Source organism: Parasteatoda tepidariorum, chromosome 4, assembly GCF_982258835.1.
Source record: "Parasteatoda tepidariorum strain Cologne lab strain chromosome 4, Ptep-v5.0, whole genome shotgun sequence".
Lineage (NCBI taxonomy): Eukaryota > Metazoa > Arthropoda > Arachnida > Araneae > Theridiidae > Parasteatoda > Parasteatoda tepidariorum.
Genome location: NC_141758.1, coordinates 5,687,909 through 5,713,644, shown reverse-complemented (window position 1 = coordinate 5,713,644; position 25,736 = coordinate 5,687,909). Strand labels below are relative to the sequence as shown.

The 25,736-nt window shown below is 30.6% G+C and overlaps 1 protein-coding gene across 6 annotated transcripts in view; it reads right to left on the bottom strand.

Annotated features, from left to right (window-relative positions):
• LOC107444749 (stomatin) overlaps positions 1-24,848 on the bottom strand; it is a 36,275-nt gene extending 11,427 nt beyond the window's left edge. For 2 of the 6 annotated variants that reach the window (XR_015432927.1, XM_087160560.1), the window contains exons 1-5: positions 17,679-17,842; positions 12,601-12,701; positions 5,660-5,732; positions 3,761-3,843; positions 1,729-1,932 (exon numbers count right to left, since the gene is read on the bottom strand). Coding sequence is in view for 4 of the 6 variants with exons in the window: in XM_087160560.1 (XP_087016686.1) it covers positions 1,729-1,932; positions 3,761-3,843; positions 5,660-5,732; positions 12,601-12,701; positions 17,679-17,748 (531 nt within the window). In the remaining 2 variants the exon portion in view is untranslated. Of the gene's footprint in view, positions 1-1,728; positions 1,933-3,760; positions 3,844-5,659; positions 5,733-12,600; positions 12,702-17,678; positions 17,893-24,510 lie in introns of those variants that run through there. The other 4 variants (XR_015432928.1, XM_087160559.1, XM_087160561.1 and 1 more) reach the window with 4 other exon arrangements.
• Between the last annotated feature and the right edge of the window lie 888 nt (positions 24,849-25,736).

The following is a 25,736-nucleotide window of genomic DNA, read 5'->3' as shown; positions in this document are numbered from 1 at the left end:
TACGTTTCAAGGTTTAATCATACGATTTAACGCAATTTTAACTTATTTCCCATAGTTCATTTGTTAAACATCTGTTCTTAAATCTGATCTGCAGTTTTGATTTAGCGAAGAATTGGAATTAGTGTTTGGACATTTTAACTTCAATCAAAATTAGAAATCTTATTAACGCCGGTAACGGAAGATGAATTTTTATAATATTCTTTGTTTTAGATTTTTGTAGCTACAATAGCAAATGCAATTTCTACAGTTTTTATCAAATGTTAAATATTGATCGCAGCGAAATGTTTCGCACGTATCAGAATCAGATGTGCAGTGCGCCCCCCTCTTCCAATATAAACGAACGGTTCACCCAGAATGATGCTTGATCTAATGATCGGATTTTCAAGTTCTAGGAATCAATATTAATGGCTTAAATATGCTACAGCTTAATATGCTAACTGCAAGTGCAAATGATATTTTAAATTACGAAATATGACACAAAAACGCATTCTCCCTGAATAAACATAAATTTCATTCAACGGATTTGGATTTTGATCCCCAAAATATTAGAAGTAGCCACAATCTGGGAAATAGGATCCCAATAGTTTCGTCAGGAGAGGGTTTTGGACCCCTTAAAGCTAATTTTACTTTTTGGGTATTTTCCTTTTGGGACTTTTTGGACGAATAAAAACATTTTTGCACACAATTATAAAATTCGTTTATCGGATGATAATTCCATGAAAAATACATTTCAGTATAAATTTATTATTTTTTATTATTTTATTAAATAATTGTCGAAAAAACTTTGAAATGTAAGGTCTACAATTTTTTACAACATATTAAAGTATGCACATAACCCCGAAGAAGAGTTTTTGACTCTGCACTATAATTGAAACTTCTTTTCGTTTTAATATAAATAGTACAAGTGTGTACTTCCCTTGTAAATGTTTTAATCTACTGCTTTGAATTTTGAAAAAAATACCTCAGCATTCTATTTGCATTACCATGGCAACCTGCAGGCTGAAGTACTACTTACAATCCCTTGTCTAGTTAAAGAACAGATAACACAATTGGGTACTAGTACTTCAAGAAGAAGAACTTTCATACCCACATATGTGATCCATGACGTCAGGACCAGCTAATATTTATCCACAAAATGGTGTATTAAAGTTGAGATATTTTTCTCTATAGAAGTTAATATGTAAATTAACGATAAGTAAATTAAATACATAGCCGTATCGCTCATTGAATTAGTTGAAATATAATTCTTTCTCGTCTGCCTCTTTTACCTAATTTAGATTTATTATTTTTTTTATGTATTTTATTGTAACCGTGATGTATTTTTGTTTTGTGTACCTGGCAACTTCAATGCATCATTAGTTTGTTTATGTTTTACGTGGCTTCGTACCTGTCTTTGTGTTAAGTCTCTGCGCAAATATATAGTGAAAGAATCTTCGTGAAAGAATTTAGAATGTGTCACTTAAGTGAATCTATACTGAATGCGATTGGCTGACTCGAAATAGAATGGAAAGAATCGTTTCTAACTAAAACAAATTCCTCATTTCAATATTCAATCAGGTTAGAGACACCCACACTACGCCACTTGCAGTTATTCCATTTCAAAGAGATAATTGTAGCTAAAATTTAATGATAAATGTTGGTAAAATTTTGGTTTAATTTCATTCTGTCTCGCAAGGGATTAATGGGTCGATATCACATCGAAATTATAGATGAGCATGACTGTCTTACCTGCATCACGTGACTGATTTGCTCTCTTTCGGATAGTATTTCAGATAGACTTTTTGTGCCTAGGACCGTTCTTAGTGATGTCATTGCTAACAATTGAGTGGACGAAGCATAGTTACGGACATTCGACACGGCAACTGTTGCGTCACTGATTCGAAAATAAACAACGGCGTCTACAGCAACGGTAACGGAGTCCTTTGTCAAAACCTATGAAGCAAAATGAAGGAAAAAATTTACAAAAATATTAATAGAGTTTCAAAATATTTCTAGAAATTTTGAGGATATTTTTTTGATTATATGACATTTGAAAATTAAATAGAGTCAATTAATTTTAATTTGAACTCGGATGAGTTTGTACAACTATTGAAATCAACGTGAGCATAATTTTGCGGCCCATCGTTTTAACGCAAATTTTAAGTAGGTAGATAGGTATATTATTTACGTCGCACTAGAGCTGCACAATGGCGACGGTCTGGGAAACATCCCTGAGGATGATCCGAAGACATGCCATCGCAATTTTGATCCCTGCATAGGGGATGGCTCCCCTGCTTTGGTAGCTCGACTACCTGCGCATGAAGTCGAGCACATTAAGGTCGAAGAGTTTAATGATGATCGAAACCGCTCCCCTCGATCCTATGCAGGCTGATAAAAGTTGTCACCCAAACTAGTCATCCTTACCGCAGCCAGTGATGCTTGACTTCGGTGTTCTACTGGGAACCGTGTCTTTACGATCAGCCCACTGCGGGACGTAAGTTTTAAACATTAGTAGGGCCAGTTCCTAAATAAAAAGGCTTAAAAATTTTATTTTAGGCTAGGCTGTTTGTGCTTAGGTCTAAACTACAAAAAAAGGCCAAACTGAAAAAAAAAATCGGCTGTAAAATAATTTTCTATCAAAATTTCTTAAAAAGTTAAAGGAAAACTTTTGCTATATTTAATTTAGAGTTTTGCAAGGGTTTTAATTTAATTTTGCAAGGGCCATTTAGATGCGCCCTCAGATGCGCTGTTCTACAACAACGAACGAACGATAAGTTTTGCGGGATATAATTTGCTACTCTAGAAGGCACTGGTCTAGCAGATATGCACTGGTTTTACAGCCAGTTTTTTTCTTTTTTCTTGGGGGAACATACACCTCTTGTTTAGGACCAACATAAACAAACAGAAAACTAAGCCTAACCTTAATTGTTAATTTTCTACCACCGAAAATATTTAAGTTATCCAGTTTAGCAATCTATGCTTATCAAGTGAAACTGGAGTGCATTTGTATTTTGCTAAAAAGTTACATATTCAAATAAACTATTTCAGCGAATTTTAATTCATCTTCTGTTCGTCATTATTGACCTCAATAATGGTTCATTTGCGAGTGGTTTTGTTCGAATTCACCTATCGAGTTTGCGAACTCTTACGAGAACTGTTGTTTTAATCACAATTTCAATCAGGATTTGAAAGATAAGTATATAGTGTTGCATACAGTGTTTTATTTTATTGAAAACATTGCTTTCAATAAAAAGTAAAAAAAACTCATGAAGTAAAAACAGCAGTTTACGAACCAAATGTCCTAAAACTGACGAAAAATTTAAAAGAAAAAAAGAAAAAAGTTTAAGCTTGGTGAATTCTGATTAGGAAACTAGATATTTTGCTCATCAAATTCAAATATAAGTCACAAAATTTATAAGTAGATGGCACTTCTGACTGCAAAATTTTAAATCTGTGCATTCAACTGAAGTACATGCCATATAACGACGTCTCTTAATTTTGTCATCAAACTGCGACGCACATCGTTACACAGTGACGTTATATAGTAACAAAAATATTAGGTAGTGTTTTTTTCCTTAAAAATAAAGTTTTATAGTTTTTCCTAAGTTAATAATGCGAGCTGCTAGCGACATTTGTTATTAAATAATCAGATGAGAATTAATCTCACTCATTTCCATGCAGTACGCAGCAAACCGTACATTCCGTGTTTCTTTAATTCATTTCTGAAATTGTGCGTTATTTTTGAATAATTATAATGTAAATAGGTAAGTAAAGATCTTACCTCTTGAGGTGGGACGTTGAAAGATACTGTTCTTAGATCTACTTTACGGTAAACATCAGTGCAGGGAAGTATGAAAAACAGACCTTTATTTAGAGGGGGGGGGAAAAAGAATAAATCATCCCAATAACAGAAAAAAATTGCAAAAGCATTAAAAAAATAGGTAGGTATTTCATTTGCGTCGCTCTAAAGCTGCACAATGAGCTGTTGGCGACGGTCTGGGAAACATCCCTGAGGATGATCCGAAGACATACCATCACAATTTTGATCCTCTGCAGAGGGGATGGCGCTTTGGTAGCCCAATGACCTGTGAGCGAAGTCGAGCACTTTACGGTAGAACAGTTTAACGAGGATCGATACCGCACACCCTCGGTCCCTACGTAGGCTGATCGAAATAGTCACAAAGCGCTTAATGACAAAGTGTTCTACTGGGAACCATGTTTTTACGATCGGTCCACTGCGAGGCATTGAAAGAAGTATGTTTATAAATTGAATTGGTGGAATCCGTTTACATCCGCTTACAGCATACAAAGCATTTCTTGAAATTGTGTTATAAACACTCATTCAGTTATTTACAAATGAATTATGTCTCCATAATATCCCTTTGAAGTATTAAATATAGGAAAAAACGCATAAATTGTACAAATATTTGAACTTGAAAATAAATTCAAAACTTTCTCTATTAAAGGTGTTAAAAGGGTTAGTAAAGTAAACAAAAAATTATGCCGATTAAAGTTATCGAATGTCAGATATTTATATAAAAAAATGTAAAAGAAATTATATGTCCATTGGAGTTAAAGGATATATCATCCTCTTAAACAAAATTTACGAATGCCACATGGTTAAAATATTTCAAATTCAAACCGAGACCGTAACGGCGATCAACATTAAAAACGTAATGTAGCTGTTACAGTATTTTATTGTCATCGTTAAAAAATAGTTTTTTTTTCTTCAAAGGCTAACAATTTTAACTTTTTGAACCCTGAGTACATAATGTAAACACTGAATCATTTAACCCACATTTAACACATTTAAACTACCAAGTACAATATTTTATATAATTTCTGAATGTCATAATACCGTATGATTACTGATTCTTATAAAATGCAACAGACGGTGGTCCAAAGTCAATTTTATGAAAAATGGACATAAAACGTTTTTCTCTCTTTGATCATTTCCCCCTATGGGTAACTTTTAGCCATGGCAGTTCAGGGGATGAAGCGATCGCCTTACAATGAGGTGACCTAGGTTCGAATCCCAGCAATGGCTAGTCGATACGAAATCCATACCCGGCTCGAACCGACCACAGTGTTGACGTTAAAGTGCTACATTTTAAATATAATTTTGCTTTCAAGGTTTTGTATCCTTTCTAAAGCAAGTGAATCATGGATATAGGGATTCAGCAAGGTAGCTGAATCCATATATCCGTAAAGGTTATAAAGCATCATATTTAAGGAGCATGAATCAATTAAGTATCGGATCATGGTAAGGCAGAAGGATCATTGGTTAAAGTCCCTTGCCTCTTGCTTTTCCTCTCCCTGCAACGTAGATGCGGTAAATTCAATCAAAAAGTCCTTCACGAAGGCTAATTTCTCCCAATATTTGATCCAGAAGTTCCCTTGTCTTTTGGATCGGGTTTAAAAACACAAGGCTATAGAATTGAACATTCTCAGTCGTTATCTCAAAATTGGGTCGGCTGTGCAACGACGGTTACAAGAAAAAATATCAAAATCAAAATTAATTACGTTAATATTTTATTACTGACCATTTTTCTTGTACCACACAAATACCCATAATCTTACAAGCTTCCACTAGGAAACCTAAGCTCTACAATAAAAGAGTAAGTTTAGGTATGTTTTTAATCTAAGAGGATATACATGTATTAAAAAAAACAAGACTTACCAGGTCCTGCAGCACCTCCTTTGGAAAAACGACCCAGTCGAAATATTACAGCTCGTTCGTATTCTTTAACAACCTAAATGAAACAAAACTCATTTGATTAATAAAGAAATCCATATAATAATCTTACTACGAAAAAGTGAATCTTTTTTCTTACATCTTTGGTGCATGTACAAAAAATTCGAAAATAAAATAAAACGCACAAATAATTTCCCCCAATTTTAACTTTTATTTCAATTTTCAAGTTTAAAATTTTTCCAAGTGTATTTTTTTTTTTAAATTTGTTTCATTTCTTATGCATTTAAAAAAAAAACAAAAGTAAGTGGATTTTAACTAAATATTTGCTTTTCATACCTTTCCCTTTTTTTCCGCAAAAATAAGCAAATAATCAGACCACCTTCCTCCTGTGATGCAGTTATAGTATTTTAACGATTTTTATGCATAAATAATTTAACCTATAACAAGGTTGCCATAGGCGACTGAAAATGCAAAAAATGGTGCTTAATAAAATTAAACATTTCATTAAAAGAGATTAATGTAATAAGCTTTTTATAGCATATTTTTTCAGTTTGCTATTGAAAGTGTTTGAATAGAATATTTTGACTTTAAATATGAATAACTTGAAATGTAAGTCGTGGTGGTGATATTTCCGTATCGTGTTGCATATCACAACTACAATCGCCAAGGTGCCAAATAGATTTTAAGCTTGTAATTTAAAGGAGAAAAAAATGCCCGGGGGCATGTAAACTCTCTTTACACACATAGTATCCCCAAGAGATTTTGAGAGCGCTGATTGGCTTTCTCGGCATTGCCTTCTGTTAAGTCTTTTTGTAGCTCCTCCTCAATAACATTTCTCCGTAGTTTGTTTCCAAAATGTAAATCAATCATAAATCAGTTCCAGTGAGAAATGACAGTGATAAATCAGTTTATGACAAATGTTAAAGTTTTGTTCAAAAAATTAAACAGCGTTATTAATTGTATTTTAATAATAACACATTTATTTAAATCTAATTTGCTTTAAATTTTATGCTAATATTTTTTAACATTAATGTTATGAATTTTATGATAGCTTTTATGTAAAATATATATAACAATTGATTAATATTCAAATTGAGTAGCATTGTGAATATCCTTATGCACTTAGAAATTAAAAACTCTTACTTAAATTTATTAAGTATGATTGCAGAACCACTCAGTTAAGTTTGAATTTATTATATGAGATTTTAGAATGTATATAAAAAATTTTAAAATTATGTTTAATTACTTAAAAATATTTTATCATATTTTAGAGGAAAATATTCTAAAATGTTAAAAAAATTTAATTATAATTTAGCAAAAAAATTTTAAAAGTTTTTGAAAAACTTCTTTTACATTTCTCCTGTGGCACTTTCATAAACGCACTGTGGTGACAAACAAATAATTTCCTGCAATTAAATAATAAAAAAATATTTACAATCCAATAGAAATGTACTAGAATTAAAAGAGGGAATTTTTTGTAAATTTATTCTCTAATTACTTATGGTATTAATTTAATGGACAATTCATAATCATTGACTTTTATTTTGATGGGAATTATGCAATCAAAAAATAATAAAAGAGGCATCTTAAAAGACAATTGCTTGATTTCTTAGATGCCAATTAATAGTTTTTCTGTATTATAAAACATTCTACAAAAAAAAAAAAAAAAAAAAAAAAAAACCATTAAAAATAAGTTATAAATAAGTAGGCATAATGCACATCTCTTAGTTTTAATTTATAATAATAGATGGCGCCACTAATGAATCTTAAATCAAAAATTTTGTAATTTAATTTTAGTAATCCACAAAAAATAAATTAAATATTAATTTAATTCGATGAATATTAATTTAATTAAATAAATATCAAGTGAAAACTACTCAATTTTCATTTTATAGTGAGTATAAGGATTAAGCAAGGCAATTAAATTCGATTTCAATGTTATTCAATAAATTAGAAGGATATTAGCTTCATAAGAATTCATGCATGTAATAATCATAAATTTAACGAAAAAAGCATTTCCCATAAAAATTAAATACAAATTTTTTTTAAAAATAACTAAACTAGTTATTTATCTACAAACAAACCTTTTTACATGAGGTTTGGATGTTCTAGAATTCCATTTCGTATTGGTAAGTTCCCCAAATTCCCTTACCCACCTATTGCAATCGTCTAAATTTAGAACATTACTTCTAAGGGTAATGGTAATTGAAGAAATATTTTTTACTTCATTTTTAAATGAAGAAGGCAGTTTCTCTGTTGAAAAAACTGACATTTCAAGTTTGTACACAAAAGCTGGAGTATAGAAATGTGCTGAAAATAACAAGCATGGCAGAATGAAATAGCCATACGTCACAGATGGCGTTGCCGAGAAAGCCAATCAGCGCGCTCAAAATTTCTTGGGGATACTATGTGTGTAAAGAGAGTTTACATGCTGCCCGGGGATGGCTACGAGTTGCACCTTTCGCGTTATCTTTTCTATGAAGTTTTTTTTTCTTCTTTTCTTTAGTTTTTCATGGGCCGTTGAAGTTGCCAAGACGTAGCGGAAATCTCCCCGTCATGGTGGTAGTTACGGTTTAATAATTGAAAAGATTATAGATAAAAGAATAAATTAAATATCTGCCACTTTTTACATATTTAGCCACCTATGGTATCCCTGCTATTATCACCCAATGTCATATTTATAGAAGCTCCTTTCGTGTATTGGGGTAGAAAAACTGCTTCAGTTTTATCATTTATCTTGAAGAATTAAAAGATTATATTCCTCTAAGGATTTAAGTTTCTGTGACTTAATCTCGGAACTATAAGAACTTGACACCTTTTGAAAGGAAATAGTTGCTAACAGTAGAAACAGTTAGTGTAACATCCATACTACTTTCTTCATAAATCCACTTTTTTATCGCTTCAATATAAAAAGTTGGAATAAAATGGATTGAACAAATAAACGAAGAGCATAGTAGATGAAGCAGGAAAGTGACATTTTCAGAGGTTTTTAAAGAATCAGAGAAAATAAAAAAGTAGTTGCATGTGTATAGACAGGTTTAATCTAAAAGAATAGTTTTAGCTTTCACTTTAATTTTGACATAACCAGCGATGCCAGATCGCTTTGCAAAACTGCATTTTCTAGTGGTAACAAAATAAGAGTAATTTGTAGTTTAGTATTTTTAATTTTAAGTAAATTTTCCACCATTACATATCGAAAATTCAAAGTATCATATAAAATGCAACTTTATTGCACGTATTTCGTAGTTAGTCTTTTAAAGAACAACCACACGTAATTATCCTTATTCTGCAAGATTTACAATTTAATTTACAATAATAATAAAATTTTTGCAGAAATCGGAGTAGTTAGCTTCGCTGCATAAGTAATGCCACATTAGTTTCCAGTAAGCTTGCGTAATTTTTTTTTTCCAATTAGGGAGGGACACAGATAATATGGCGAGGAATCTTTAGCGCCGTCTTCTGATAAATCTATAATAAAATAGCTCGGATATCACTTTACTTCCTCTGAGATTGATTTTTCCCAGGGTTAGAGAAAAGAGATTCTATGTCTCTTTAGCCCTGGAATTTACCACTTTGAAAATGTCACTGACCCACTACATCCACTCGACTCAGAAAGATTCTGTATCTCTTTAGACCAGGGGTCGCCAAACTTTTTTGATTATCGACCCCTATATAATTTTTCGAAATCTCCATCGACCCCCGCAAAAGTAATTTTCTGTTAATTAAAATAAAACTCTATTAGATACTATGTTTGTACATTTATTTTATGATTTTAAACATTTATTAAAGTAATAGTACATTATGTAACAATAGTTTTATGAAAAATATATTAATATTGAAATTTAAATACCTTATTATTAAATAATGAGTAATTATGCATAAGTAGATATAATAAGTAAAGTAACTAAAGATTTACTGCTTCTTGATCAATGAGATGGGTGTGCCTGGTGTTTTTTTTGCAAGGTTCGCTATACTGGGTTCAAAATGGGTCAATTTTAATTTTCCTCAAAATGGGTCAATTTTGTAATTTTCGTAAAAAAATACAAAGTGTGCTACAGTTTTGTCTGGGGCTGTACTAATCCATATCATTAATGCTTACCTTCTTTTTTGCGCATTGATAGTTAATATTGATATCTAAACCAAACGAATGGTTTTATCGAAACAATAACTAATTATCCAATACTATAAAAGTTTTAATAATGACACTGCAAATATTCAACACAGTTTGCAAAGATAGTTGAAACAGCGTATGATATTTGCATTTGTAACGTCAATGTTCGTCACACGTGACATTTGGACAAGCGCACATATGCATATGACTTATAAACTGCGCTGAGTTCGTGCCACTGCGCGGTGGTACGTACATACTTGTTTCACCCGAATAAATATACGTTTATTAATTTATGCTTTATAAAGAAACTGATATTGAGTCAATTATAAAAAAAAATCACAAATTTTACATATTTAATTAGGTATGTGTGATTTGCGTATTGAGAACTGTTTCTTTTTTCGACCCACAATTGACCCTTCCGATTCGGATCGACCCCCATTCGCCCCCCTGTCTCAGATCGACCCCTGCTTTTGTTAAATAGACCCTTGGGGTCTATATAGACCACTTTGGCGACCTCTGCTTTAGACCAACGAAACCAAACAAAATGACAAATACTGCACGATCCGAAAGGAAGATTAAACACAAATGGGTAAAGAGTTGTCCAAATTAAACAGGTAAAAGTTTACCTGTATAATTGCTTAACTGCCACTTTAAAAATTGTGGGGAGCTGCGTAATTGGTTGAGGCAATTTGGTTGAGAAAATGCTCTCTTAGTGGTAACAATCTTTAACATTTTAATGCTTAAAACTTATTGTAAATCTTCCATATTCGTAAATTTTCAATAGTTAACGAAAAAGTTAAAAATTAAAACATTGAAAGTTTACGAAACAAAAAACAGTTGTGTACCAGAGATGCCGATTTGTCACGCTTTGTAAAAAAAAATATTTTTCAGTGGTAACAAAATGTAAGTAATTTTTAGTTTAGTATTTTTCATTTCAAGTAATTTTCCCACCACCACATATCAAAAATTTTAAAAATCAAATCAAATGCTACATTTTTGCAGCCATCTCATGGTAACTCCTTTAAAGAGCGGAAGTAATTATTCTTCAAGTTTTACAATCTAACTCGCTACCAATTTATCAAATCTTTTTCAGAAATCGGAGCATTCTTTGTCTTGCCTTAAATTGAGAGCTGGGCACTTATCCATCATGTATTTCTCTATTTTGAATTGGTTCTTTGTGGTCAGCGATCTATGTGGTAGCTGTTAAAAGTAAGCATTCCTTGTATACCAGGAAACCACTTAATAAAGTGGTGACTATACATATTAGGAATTGTAACATTTAGTGTAGTAGGTAGCTTATAGGTGCCTGAAAGTCACCTTTCAAGAGAAAAATGTTTAAACTGTTAAAAACCTATCATGATAAATCCACAATTCAAACATGTATATCATGAAAACATAAATTGGAGAATTATGCATCGAAATGTTTATGAAAATTTCCCTAACGTTTTATTATACTACTACTTTGTAACATCTATAGGTTAGCGGCATAAAATAGTAGAGTAATGAATGAATTTTCATTAAAAAGTATTGAAATTAAAAAAATTTTACTATGTTTTTTGATTGATTGATATGAGTGGAATCTCAGTGTTAAGCGCGAAGCGCTTCTAACCGATTCATCTATACTGTTTTGGCATTTAGTCCAGAGGTCATATACAGTTCAAAGTTCTAAGTTAGGATCAGATAATAAGTCCATGATGAGGTGAGGCATGAGTTGATTCAGTAGTACATCAGTTGTATGGGGAATTCCCCTGGATTAAAGTTGTGAGAAGATGCAGTACGTCTTGGTCCTTCAGCAAGTCTTTAAGTTCACTGATGAGGCTAACAAGTCTGTGGGCTGTAGAAGTAGGCGTGTCCTTGGTCGTTTTTCTCTTTCGACTGGGACGGGCCTCGCACCCAGTGAAATTTGAGGTGTGGTTTTGCATGCAGTTGCAGCATTTAGCTGGGGAGTCTCGGCTCTTTCTGCACTGGAATGAATAGTGCCCTTCGGCACATTTCATGCATCTTGGGCTGGAGGAGCAGGAACGTTGGGTGTGGCCGAAACTCTGACACCGAAAACACTGCAGCGGCCGCCGGCCGCCGTGGTATTTCTCTATGCTGATCGGGATCTGCTTGATGCTCTCAATATGGTAGATCATCTCGTGATTGGCTAGCATTGGCATAACGATGAGGTACAGGGGGAGGGGCCTAAAGGCTTCACCCACTTTCTTCTTAAACTGGACTATTTTCAGGATTTCAATGTTCAGCTTCCCTAATTCAAGGGATATTTCATCTGTACTAAAATCATCAGGAAGGCCACGGATGAGGACTTTAGCATTTTTAACTGGCTGAGCTTTTTCTACTGAAGTGGAAGGCTCTGTGGCTTTGTTGGTAGTCTCCTTCGTAGGTTCTGATGCAGTAATAGGGGTGGGCTCCGGCATGAAAAGAGATTCCGGAGGAGTGCAGCTTTTCTGGGTCATGGATGGGTCAACATTTTCTGTAGCTGCGGCAGAATTTTTCTTCCTCTTCTTAGCTGGTGGCTCTTTGTTGTTTCTATTTTGGATCTCAGGTTCAGAGGCTAATTTTACTATGTTTTTTTTTTAACTATGAATAGTTTGAAATGTAAGTTGTAGTGGTAGTTACGATTGATTAATTAAAAGGATAATAAATATTAAAAAATGAATTTAGCGTCTACTACATTTTACAAATATAGTGTCACTTTTTCCTTTTTACCTGTGGCATCTATGAATCATATTGCTGATAATTTTTTTTAATTATTACATTATTAAATAAATAATGTTTTGAAACCTTAAATTAAAAAAGGCCATTATTGATTCACCTTGAAACAGAAAAATAATGAGAAAGGAAATGAACAGACGATAAGAAAGTAGGACATCACAATTAAGAACGTATCACACATTCCCTGTGAAGCTCCATCCCCTGAAATAAACAATATAATATTTTAAATAAAATTCATTATCACAAAAATGAAAAACCAAACCCCAAATTGCGTTACTGCCGTGAAATTTGCTAAGTTGAACTCTCTTGAAAGTCGATCCCCCGCAGAAGTTGACCTCTATTATCAAGAATCGAATTTATCATATGCAATACAGAGGTGATAGCTGCTTTCTGACTTGATCACCTAAGTTGTTATCTCGAACCGAATTCAGCCTATGTAATGCACGAATGTCAGATGTCGTGCAAACTATAAAAAGAACGTAAGTGCTTCACGATTGATTCCCAGAATAAAAATATGTATGGAAATATATATCCTCATGTATTTTAAATGAGAGGAATAAAATTATTAAAAATTGTATACAAATTTAGAAAAAGAAAAATAATTGAAAATTAAAATATGGAAAATATATAATCTCGTCTTCAGCTCACACGATTATATCCGAACGGGAGTCAGGAAGCACTAAAATCTCTCTTAATAGTGACAAATAGATTTTAATAAGCATTACAATATTAAACCAATAAAAGATTTTGTTATCATAATGATATTTATAAGCTTCAAGATCTCATTAACGACTTTTCTTTTATTAATGTATAGGGGAGAGTGGAGTCAATTGTAACATTTCTTACTTAACTATTTTTAACTAACAAAAAATCCAATATATTATTAGTATTAATTGACAGACGAGTAAAGTAGACTATCCTCTACTAGAAAAAAAATTAAATACCTGATTTTAAATATTATTATATTAGTTATTAACGATTTTTGACAGTGGTGCACTTGTTACAATTGTCCCCACTTGCGGGGTCAATTGTAACAGTTCATAAATTCAACTAAAACATAGTTAATAATACATATTATTATAGTTGTGATATATTTTTTATTGATCAAAATAGTAGTGATATTTTAGGAGTAAAAATAATAATGAACAGAGACCTAAAGGGTTAAACTTTTAACTTTAAGGGGTTAAAAATTTTAATTTATGCTGTGAAAGGTGACAAATAAAATAATGCACATGCAACATAATATAAATGCTATAGGAAACTATTGGTGGTTCGTAAAGAGTTAAGTAATGGTTTGTAAACATAAGATTATTTATTTTCAGCTGTTACAATCGTCCCTTTACTTATTGTCACAATTGTCCCCAAGACGCCATTTCAGCTTCATTTGTTAAAAACAATGCTAGTTAATTAGCAAAACTAATCTATTTTTTATTGAAATGTTAATTCAGGTGTCCACTTACATATTCGGTTACTAATTTTTATTTGTTTAAACAAAATTACTTTGTTACAATAAAATATTCCAATACCAAAAAAAGTACTTGCGTGACGTGAAAATATCTTTTGTGATGTAACTCTTTCAAAAGTACATAAAAATGGTTGCCATCAGGGGTGTACATGTAGATTTGTTAAATACACCTCGTGCACCACCTAGGAACCAAATCTAGAACCCGACACTCGAAATTTTTGCTCTGTTACAATCGTACCCTGTTACAATTGACCCCACTCTCCCCTACTTCTAAATTCTTTGTTTCAATCTTGTAAAAGCTAAAATGTGTAAAATTTCTCCAAATAAAAAGAGAAATTTAGATAACTTATATTTTATTATTAACTTTCAAAACCTGATGTTTGATTTGATTAAGTTTCCTCATAGTTTTGATCATTTAAAAAATGTGTTTCCATTCAAACATAATTAAAAGCTATAAATATGATAAAACTCTTGGTAGTACTACTTTTAAATACAATGATTTTAGCAAAAATTTAGGGAAAATTAATATATTCAATTATAAATATCGCTGTGAAGATGAGAAATATTTTGAATCTGTTGATAAAGATCATGAACATATTAGTACTGGTAATTTATAGAAAATATAGAACTAAGAAATTTAATGTTAAAAGGCACAAAATTTACCATACATCATTTACCATATATCAATTAATAAAATTCCAAAATACTTTTTTATGTATCTCAATAAATTTAGTTTAAAGAGATCAAATAAATTATCTTTACCTTTAGCTTTGTTAACAGAATGGTTATGATCTGTTTATTATTACTTTAAAATTTTTATTTTTATTAATAAAGAAAATTTAAATAACATTAACAATTCAACAATTTTTCCCCAAAACTGATCAATCAATTAAGCAACTACAAAAGTATTTTGTAATTACCCATAGCTAACAATCACTATGCAATCTTCAGTAAAAAATTCTATCTTGAACTTTTAAATAAGGAATTAAAATTTTACGTTTTGTAATTTTTAAAAAATATTATGTTCCTTAAAAATTTTTACAGGGATGCCAACTGCTCCGCTTTCTGGAATAGTTTTAATAAAAAGGTAGCAAATTATATAGTAAAATTCGTTAGAGAAGGACAGTTACACCTACTTTTTAACAGAGCAACTGGTAGATTAATGCTTTCACGTTGCATTTCATATCATACTTATAAATTTTGATATTTAGTGGTGAAAAATTAACTTAAAAGGAAAAATACTAAACTAAAAGTAACTACCACTACAAAATACTATTTTACAAAGCGGAGCAAGTTGGCATCTCTGAATTTTTATCTTTAAATAAGAGCTTAAAAATTAAAACTAATAATAAGCATTTTCCATATCAGTTCAAATTTCCATAAAATTCCCATTAAATTTAGAACAATTATTAGTGGATCTAACTCTTGTCTAACTAAACCTACTGCCACCATTTTCTCTAACTACTTAAATAGAATTATTACCAATTAAAGTATCAGAAAAATGTATGTAAAACGGACACAGGTGTTCCAACAGCGTCAAAAGCCACCATAATGAGGCACAATACAAAATGTTTTCATACACTGTATACTATTTTCATGATGTATGGGTTAGGGGCCACTGCGTGGCACCCAATTTGTTTTAAAGAAAGAAAGAAAACAGCGTCAAAGGGAAATAACGATTTACACCCTCTTAAGTAAAGAAAAGAGAGAAATAAAATTTAATAAATAATGAAACACTTTTGCTTAGTGATATTTATATGTTCAACACCGGTATAATGATTATACGCAATCAAGAGTAACATTTTCCTTCCGTTTTAATTTGATAATTTAAACGTACTTGACTAGAGGGTAAAATTATATAAAGTGAATTAACATTTAAAAATTTTCACTTGAGTTTCAGTTTTGGCCATTGAATTTTTATTCTTTTTCCTGAACTTATGTAGTTTTAAATTTAATTTTTTATAGGTTACTACGAATAATTAAAATTACGAATAAGTAAGAGAATAAATAAATCAAAATAATGCTTTGTTCGTGTGAATTACATAAACGTGTAATATACTGAATTGCATAATGAGTAACCAGTACTTAAACAGTTGTTCTAACTTCAGTTAAATGTAAGAGAGTGCTCTCCATACTTAAAATTATCATGTCATCATTATCGTAGAATTAAGACGCGTTTGTCATGATGGATGCAGAGAAACGCATATAGAATTCCCATTAAAAGCTATATTGTGTGAAAGCAGAAGTTAAAAATGAGACGCCATTCAACTTATTTAAAAGCAGAAGTCTTAGTTCTATGCAAATATTATTTAAACATGTTAAACCATTTTTTAAATATAAATGGTGTAATATTGATGTTTATAAATATTTTTTACCTCTCTGTACCATTTCTTAAGAAACCTTAGGTAAAATTTTACGAACTTTTATGCTTATTTGCAAGGATAATTTATTGGTGCATTTGGAGAAAAAAAAATTTGAAACTTTTCTAGAGATATAATAGTTATTTTCTTTACATCAGTGTTTCGTAATATTTTAAAATATTGTTTAAGTTATTGCACTTCTTTCTTTATAATTTCAATTTTAATCCTTCATTTATTTATTTGTATTTAATTTATTTCAAAAAGTGAATTATTCGAGATAATATAAAAACTGTATCACTAATAGAGAAATTAAAAAACTAAATTTTCCGATTTGCTGATTTTGCACTCATTATGCAGTTTAGTATACTATAGGGACATGTAATTGTATATATAATACAATTCAAGATACAATTACAAAAAAGGTGAAAATTTAAGTAAAAGATAAGCGATGTAATAAGAATAACATTCCTTCAAAGAGGCGACAACGCCTAGCTGCTAATGTCACAACTGGAAATATTGTCATATTTGAAGAAAATATATTCAAAGATGAAAGACAAAAAGTAACTCACTAGTTCACAAAATGTTTTTTTAGTTTGAGTTCGTTCTCGTATGAGGTGAGTCATAACTTTTTTAATTTCATGTTTAATTATATATATATATATATATATATATATATATATATATATATATATATATATATATATATATATATATATATATATACAACAATATAAATAAATACAAGAAAACACGACGTTTTGTTGTAATTTTTGTAAAAAAAAAAATAAAAAAAAATTTTTTTAGTGCTTCTCACACTATTGTATTAATATATTTTGCTTTGGCTATATTGATACAATATCAGAAAGCACTCTTTTTTATTGATATAATTGTGTTGGCTGATAAAAAGATTATATCCTTTATTTTCCGGATTTTTTGAAAAAACATTTTATCCTTTTTTTTTCCCCAGTTGTTTGTTATTTTTTTTCATTACTATTTTTCTTTCTCCCCCTTTTTTTCATATATCTATAATTTTCATTTGTTTTATCTTCATTTTGAACTAGTCCAAGACTAGTCCACCCCTGTTAATTAGACTGTTTATTATAATTTTAAAAAAATGCTAAAATGCACTTTTGCTTGTAATTTGAGTCTCAGAAAAAATATGTATATAATATATATAAATAAATCAGAGGTAATAATAATTTACGCCAGCAAAAGTTTTAAAGAAAAGGAGAGAAATGAAAGTGAAACTTTAACTTACTGATATTTAGATGTTCAACACCGGCATAATGGATTACACACAGAGGAATAATAAGGAGGCAAGAGAAAGGTAATAGATGCAAAATTTTAACTTACTTATAGTTTTATATGTGACAGAGGATGACTGTTTAGTTTCATCATTTTCAATAAAAAGGTCAGCATCCATTGTTTTGCATTTAAAAATGATATCTCCAGAAAGTGATAGTTGTTACTTATATACCCAACAAAGTAGACCTGACTAGATTCGCAGTCGCGATTTCTGTGCGATCTTACATGAATCATCGGACATGTGATTTCCTTTGACATCACTGGATATTGGACTTGTCTAACCTTGACCAAACCTGCTGGTTTCTTCGAAAATCATTATCTGCACATATTTATCAACTCGAGAATATTGTGTTGGAGAGGAGAATTATTTTTTTAAATTGATCATTAATTGTTGACAATGATGCAAAAAAGAAAGTGAAACTGAAAGTAAAACAGAGAGCAGATTTTTTTTGTTCTTGCAAAATGTAGTGATAAAGAGATAATTTTCTATTCTCCTTATCTGCACTTTTTTTTAAAATTTATTTTAATATAATTTATTGTATTTTTAGAATTTAATTACATATATATATATATATTTATATATATATTTATATATATATTCTTTTCTATAAAGAAAATTATTATCGTCGCATATTTATCAACTCGAGAGTAATGTGTGGAGTATTCTTTTTTAAATTGAACAGTGAAACTGAAAGTAGATTTTTTTTTGTTGCAAGATGTAGTGATGAAGGGATAATTTTCTACTCTCCTAATCTGAACTTTTTTTTAAAGTTATTTTAATTTAATTTATTGTATATTTAATCAATCAGTTGCCAGTATCAGAAACAACAACCATCGTTGGCGTAGCATATGATGGAATGATAGATGATTTATACCAGGACTTGTCACAGAGGGCAGAGAAGTTGCAGGAAGGCCGAAGATGTAGGAAATTAGTGATAGTATTGGTAATATGATTGTAAGATGGAAGATTGCACCATACAGAGGTTCCATTGCATCTTCCGGTCCGGAGATGAATTATATTATTACGAATTAATCAGAGGCACTGCAGTAAAATGCGAACTGAAGCTTACATTTACATTTCTTTTTTGAGCAATGTAGAAGCTAGTTTGTTAGTTGATTTCCTGGTTGCACCTCGAGCAGGAAGTGGCGAATTGTAATCCAACTATTTTTTTAATGACATTTGCTACTTGTTTATAATTTTAGTGTGATTATTTGAGTATTGATTTAATTATGTCCACCGCCTTTTATATATATATATATATATATATATATGTGTGTGTGTGTGTGTGTGTGTTTGTGTGTGTGTGTGTGTGTGTGTGTGTGCGTGCGTGCGTGTGTGTGTGTGTGTGTGTGTGTGTGTGTGTGTGTGTGTGTGTGTGTGTGTGTGTGTGTGTGTGTGTGTGTGTGTGTGTGTGTGTGTGTGTGTGTGTGTGTGTGTGTGTGTGTGTGTGTGTGTGTGTGTGTGTGTGTGTGTGTGTGGGAGTTACTGCAGCATTAGATGAAATAATGACGATAATTTAACAAACATAACAATTTAATAGAAATAAAAGGATAGAAGGATATAGCAGTTAACATTATTGACATGTCTCGTGAGAGCTGCCTTCTCACAGTGGTCTCCGCAATGCATGTGACTAAGAATTAGATTGTTCTATGGTATAAAGTAAGAGTTAATTATAAATTCGGGAGTTTCCCTTCTGGACTTCCCCTTCGGGACTGGATGGCGCCTCTCAATGTCAAGAGGATGATGCAACTTCTTTTAATATTACAAGATGGTGAATGACGTAATGTTCGAAGCTATTACACTATAATACTGTAACAACAGCTCCAAACTCCTCACACACACACACACACACACACACACACACATATATATATATATATATATATATATATGAAATAACGGTGGATCCACACCGTTATTTTTTAGTTAATTAATAGTCAGAGCAGCATGATTAATGAGTCCATGTTGCGCATTATCTTTTTTATTTAGTAGCGATGGTGAAAACATACATCTTAGCCCCCTCCAAGCTGGAGATGGGGGGAGACCCATGTCCCGTCTAAGCTGACGGATTTTATTTAAGCATGATAAACAACAAAAAGCCACGGAAAAACATTGCTCTTGCATTTTATAGGATGATTAAAAGTTGTGAAGCGGCCAGTCATTATTGCCTTTTCTGTATTCTTACGCCTCATCAAAATTATTTATTACTCATAGCAAATCGTTTAATCTTTCCTTATATGGAAGTGAAAGATCTTAAAATAACTTCTCTTTTGAAGTATAAATCTAATTATTATTCATTGGCATGTTTTTAGCCTTGAAGTCCCAAAATAGAATTTCTACCCTTATCCTTTACCAAATATATTTTATGAAAACGAATGAAGTTTTAATGCTTTTATTAATACAAAAGTATTTAATTTTGTATTATATATATATATATATATATATATATATATATATATATATATATATATATATATATATATATATATATATATATATATATATATATATATTGCAATATAAAAGGACAAAAAAGAAAAACAATTTCTCAATAAAATGTTTTTAAACTTTTTTAATCACTTTTAAAAGAAATTAAAAATGGTGGAAAATAAAATAAGGAAAAATATAATGTCGTCGTCAGCTCACACGATTATATCCGCAAAAAAAGTTCTAGTCCCCGTGGCAGAAACACGGCGACACAGCGACATTGTCGCAGAAAGCGACTGAGTTCTTGCAGAAAGATTTTTTTATTTGGGAAATAAAAAATTTCGGTTTGGCAGAAAAAAAAGTTTTCAAAAAAGATTCTGCAGAAACAGTAGCTGTTTTACAAAAATATAATTTCTACAGAAACAGAAAATTTCTGCAGAAGCAATAATGGTTCTGCAAGATTTTTTTCTTACAGAATTGTTTTTCTAGCGTACAGCTGAAGAGGAAAGCGCTTGTGATCCTCCGTTAATCTCCAACACAAACTGGATAAAAAGGGGAGAAATTTTTTTCCCTTTATTAAGCTATTTTTGGAAATTTGCCAATTTCGGCCTCTATTGCTGGTGCAGTAATTTGCTTTGTGTTTTCTTATGAGAACAGAGCGTTTTATATATTTTGCACTTATGTAGAAAATTTCATGCGTTCAAAGATTCTTTTTTTAAAAATATCATGTCTAGTGAAAAGGTTATTTGTTGCTCTTGTGAAGCAGCAATAATTAAAAAAATTTGAAAACTCATTTTTCAAGGCGGCATTTCGAAAAAGAAATAAGATGGAAGTCGACACCTAGCGATATCAGAGACTTTTTTTCTGGAAAGCGACAGGAAAAGAGGAACAAAGCTTCTGATATTGAAAAAAAAAAAAAAAAAAAAAAACGTTCTAGATTCGAACCAAATATTCTTACTAGTAGCGATGTCGATAGTAAGGATGAAACAGCATCTCCAACAAATCAAGAAATTTTAGAAGCAGTGAAAGGTAAAAAAATAACTATACATAAATATATTTTTTTAAAGATAAAATGCCTATATCCTTCGAATTAAGTCGTCGATATAAAAAAACACTCACAATCTAACGATAAATGAATTAAAGCCTGAAAGATATCTCACTATCTACGATTTTTTGGCATGCGAATGAAAACCAGATTGGTGGAAAATATTTTCTGGCGAATCACTTTCAGACAGGTTTCCATACGCATGCGAAAAAAATCGCATCCAAATACCGATGTTTCAGTACTGATGAAGACTATTTCGTTTCGAGATGTTGAATAGACTTGAGCGTATTGAGTCGGAAACCGCGTCTGAGTACTTCGTGTGGAATCAATGCTATATATTTACACAATACAGTGGGACTTCTGTTACAAATCACAAGCGCTGTATATTTTTTTCGTTCTGAACTTAATCTGGTCACGAAAAAAGTTTTATTTACCTTCTTGTTTTAAAAAAAAAAATATTTCAATAAGTCAGTACAATATTAATCGAATCTAATTAATCTGAAATTGTTTTCATATAGAAAAAAATTTAAACAAAGATTGCATTTATTTTTTTGCTTTTGAAATTCGGTTATAGTCAATTCTATTATTTTAATTTTGATTACTCAACTTTAATATTATTTTTTTCACCTGATTTGTTTCTGAACCTGATATAACAACTATAATGAAACATTAAATCCTACTGTTTTAAACTGACTTCAAATTCAGTTATCTTGTTTTATAAATTTAATATTTTTGTCCACTCTTAGCTATATTTAAATTCTATCTTATTACAGGTTCTGAGTAATCTTTATTTATGCTCTAATAAGCATTTTTGTCTGCAGATCTATACATTTATAATTTTTCTTTATTGTCGAAGATTATGCAAATTTAAACTTATATTATGAAATTAAAAAGAAAAAAATCTACACAGTTTTACTCAATGCATGTAGGCTTTTTTTATAAACACGGAGTGCATCTATTATTATAAATTCATTACACATATATTTATAACAATAAAAATATCTTGCAGAAAGATATTGGTTCTAGTTAGGTTTGTCGCAGAAAGCCAGAAAAAATTCTGCCACAGGGTTTCTAGTATAGTATTATCATAACTAAAGCAAAATATGTCAATACAATCGAGTAAGGACTAGCAAACAAATTCAAAACGTAAATAACACGTATTAACCAAAAAGTAACAAATATAACAAATCGAGCGAAAAAGAGAAAATAATGATTCGATAGTAAACACGCGCAAAAACTGCCGACGCAGCTTCAAGTAAATATAATATATGATATTCAATAACAGTAATAATATTAAAAACTTGTTGTAATTCATCAGCAGCCAATAACATGACACACCTTTGAACGAGGACGTGTTGTGTTTCGTTATAGCAAAATGGCGAACAGCAACAGTTATAGGCTATGTTGCTATTGGCTGGATCCATCACTATCAATAATAATTAAATCCGAAGTCAAAGCAAAATCCAAGTTAATCCAGGTCAACGTACACACTTGTCAGAACATCAGTAGCCATCTTTCCAAATTATCGGATTGAAGATGGTTCATCATTAATAAATATAAATGCCGGTTACGGTTTAGACATTGCAGCACAATTGTTTACGGAAAGAAAGATTTTTTGCTTCCCGCTTTTACATATTTGTTTCAGTTTTTAGAACAATAATTACTATTACTATTTTTAATGTCGTACTTTGAGAATTTAATTCTTCGACTAATGCATACCTGCCAACTTTCACCCTTTCCGAGAATGGATTTTCAGAGTGGTTGTAAAACAGTAAACCAAAAACAATCTGACTCAAATATATACATACCCTCCAACTTATGAGGATTTTGAAAATAATTCTTTCTAGTGGTAGCGAACCAAAGTAAAAATTTTTAAAGCAAATGGATCTCTCATAAAACTTTTATCAGAACTTAAGAATCTAGCGATATGGCCTGCACTTTTATAAGTAATAGTGGACAAGCTACGCTAAAATTAATTTTTTTTAAATATTAAGACATTAATTTTGCTACCGTCTGAAAAGAAGATTTCTGAAACTACGGAAATTCCGTAGCAGTTGGAGGGTATGTATATATATATTGATCCCGTTGAAATTTGCTTGAGCAATGATTATTATGCTTTGATATATTTATTGTAATTATTTATATGTAGTGGTGGTCAAACTCATTTATAATTATCATTATAATTCAAAAAGTTATTTGGAATAACCTGAGTATTGCTACCACTTTAAATACGAAAATAAAATCTTCCGCAAAATCCGGAAGAGTTGGCAGGTATGCTAATGCATTCACTCCTGCATTTCAAATATATATGTAATTATATAAATATATATAATTATAATAATTATATATAATTATAATTATATATATATATATATATATATATATATATATATATATATATATATATATATATATATATATATATATAATTATATATATATTATATTTTTATAACTTTTAACTTTCCCTTCTTCTATAAGAACTTCTAAACTTAAAAAAATGTTTTGCGAGGAGGGCTCTCTATTTGAATGAAACGATGCTTTTTTGCGAATAATAGCCTGTTTTCATAACACCTCTAAGTTTGCTACAGTTACTCAATGACTGCTAGGTTAAGTTTAGCCTATTTGTGGCCAGCATCCTCTATGATTATTCTGTAGAAGGAGCGAAATATCAATATGGAAAAGAGCCAAAGTTTTGAGAAAATTAAAAAGCATTTGAGGTCTAATTTTGAAATATTTAAGAGCTTTTGAAGAAAATGAGAGTAAGGGATCAGTTCTTATCTAGTTACAAAAACGTTGCCAAATTGGCAATTTTTAAAAACGTTTAATAACTTTTGAAATATTTTAGTTATTTGTTCGTTCTGAAATCCAGGTAATTCTGTACGGCAAAATGGCATGCACAGTTTAAAATTACACCTTTGCATCAAGCGTAGGGTACTTTAACTGTGGCTTCGTAAAATTATGTTAAGTCTATCGGTACTTTCATATATTTTTGTTAATTTTATTTATATGAATTAAATGGCAAAATTCTTGTGAATGTACTAACTACAATCGCCAAAGGTACAAATAGATTTTAAACTTTTAAATTTATTAAAAAGAACATATAGATGATTGTCCGTGGTTATACCTTTAGAGTTGGTCTCTTTCTCTGATGTTTTTTTTTTTTTTTTAGTTTCTCGAGGGCTACTAACCGAAAGTTGGCCATTATTCCTCCACGGATAACGATACGGGAATCTGCCCAAATTCTTTGAATTCTAATTTATTAAAATAGTAACACATAATATTTGCTATCACATTGAAAAATATTAAGAAAATAATTAACATGTGTAGTTGTTAATAGTAAAAAAAGTTAATTAAAAAAAATTAAAATATTATATTTTATTTAATAGGAAAGGGTGTGAAGCTTACCTTTCATTTCATGAGTTCGATGAGGTTTGGCTGACATGAATTCTTTTAATACTGATTAATCCATGACTGAGAAAAAGTGCATCATGTGAAAAGCATCTTTTTCAAGTAATATAGAAATTCAATGATGCATTTTATTGATAGTGAATTTGTGCATGCTGTTAAAGAAGAGTGCTACTTCTCCCTTAGTTAAAGAAATACATTGCGAAAGTGGAGGCCAAAGGGAAGAAAATAATAAAAAAAAACATCGATGCTGAATTAATATTTAGACCTTGAAAAAGATAGTCGCATGATATGAAAGTTCTAGTTCGTGCATACAACACTTCCTGGTTGAGAAAGAGAAAACAACAGAGACGATTTTAATCAACATAATTCATCTTCTAAAGCAGATGGTTCTCAAATGGTGGTTCCTCGAAACCCTGGGTTTCCGTTGAAGAGTATCGTTTATAAGTACGTTTTATAACCAGTGATGAATTTTTAAACATTTGATTATATTCAAATCCAACCTATAATTCATAATTCATTTAATATTACCGTTACGTTTATGATATTACTTCAAGTGAAATTCCAATGATAAAGGGCAATTTTGAAAAGAAAGTATAAAATTTCTATATATTGAACAAATCATGAAAAGTACAAGTATTTTTAAAATATTGCATCAGTATTTCTTATCGCGCTTTTCATATCAAAATAAAAATAACTGAATTCTGTAATAAAGAAATTTGTATCCCTTATAAACATTTTCAACTTTAAAGCAGTTCTTTTAAGTTTTCATTTCGAAGTAAATCATTATTCGGTTTATTTATTCATTTTCAGCTAAGGTTCAACACCAAAAACTGTATAAAACTAGACTAGATATAACACCAGGACTGCAAATTTAACTGTAGGACATAAAACCTAATTTAGGATTATTAATGATATCACGATTAAACGTTGTCATTCCTCTAATCAAAAATATTTTATTAAATTTTAATAAATATTTTAAATTATAAATTTATTGAATTTTTCTGTAAAATTTTGATATGATTAAAAAAGTATATCAAAAATGTAAAAGAATTTTAAGAAGTTTTTTTAATTGTTTATTAAGCTTTTGTTAACACGTTGAATGCCATGGGGGTATCCGGCGACCGGCACTGAATTTGTTCGCAGAGCCCCGGGGGTCTCCGGTGACCGGCGAAGTCAATATTATTAGAAACACATAATTCGAGTAAATTTTTAATTTTTTTAAT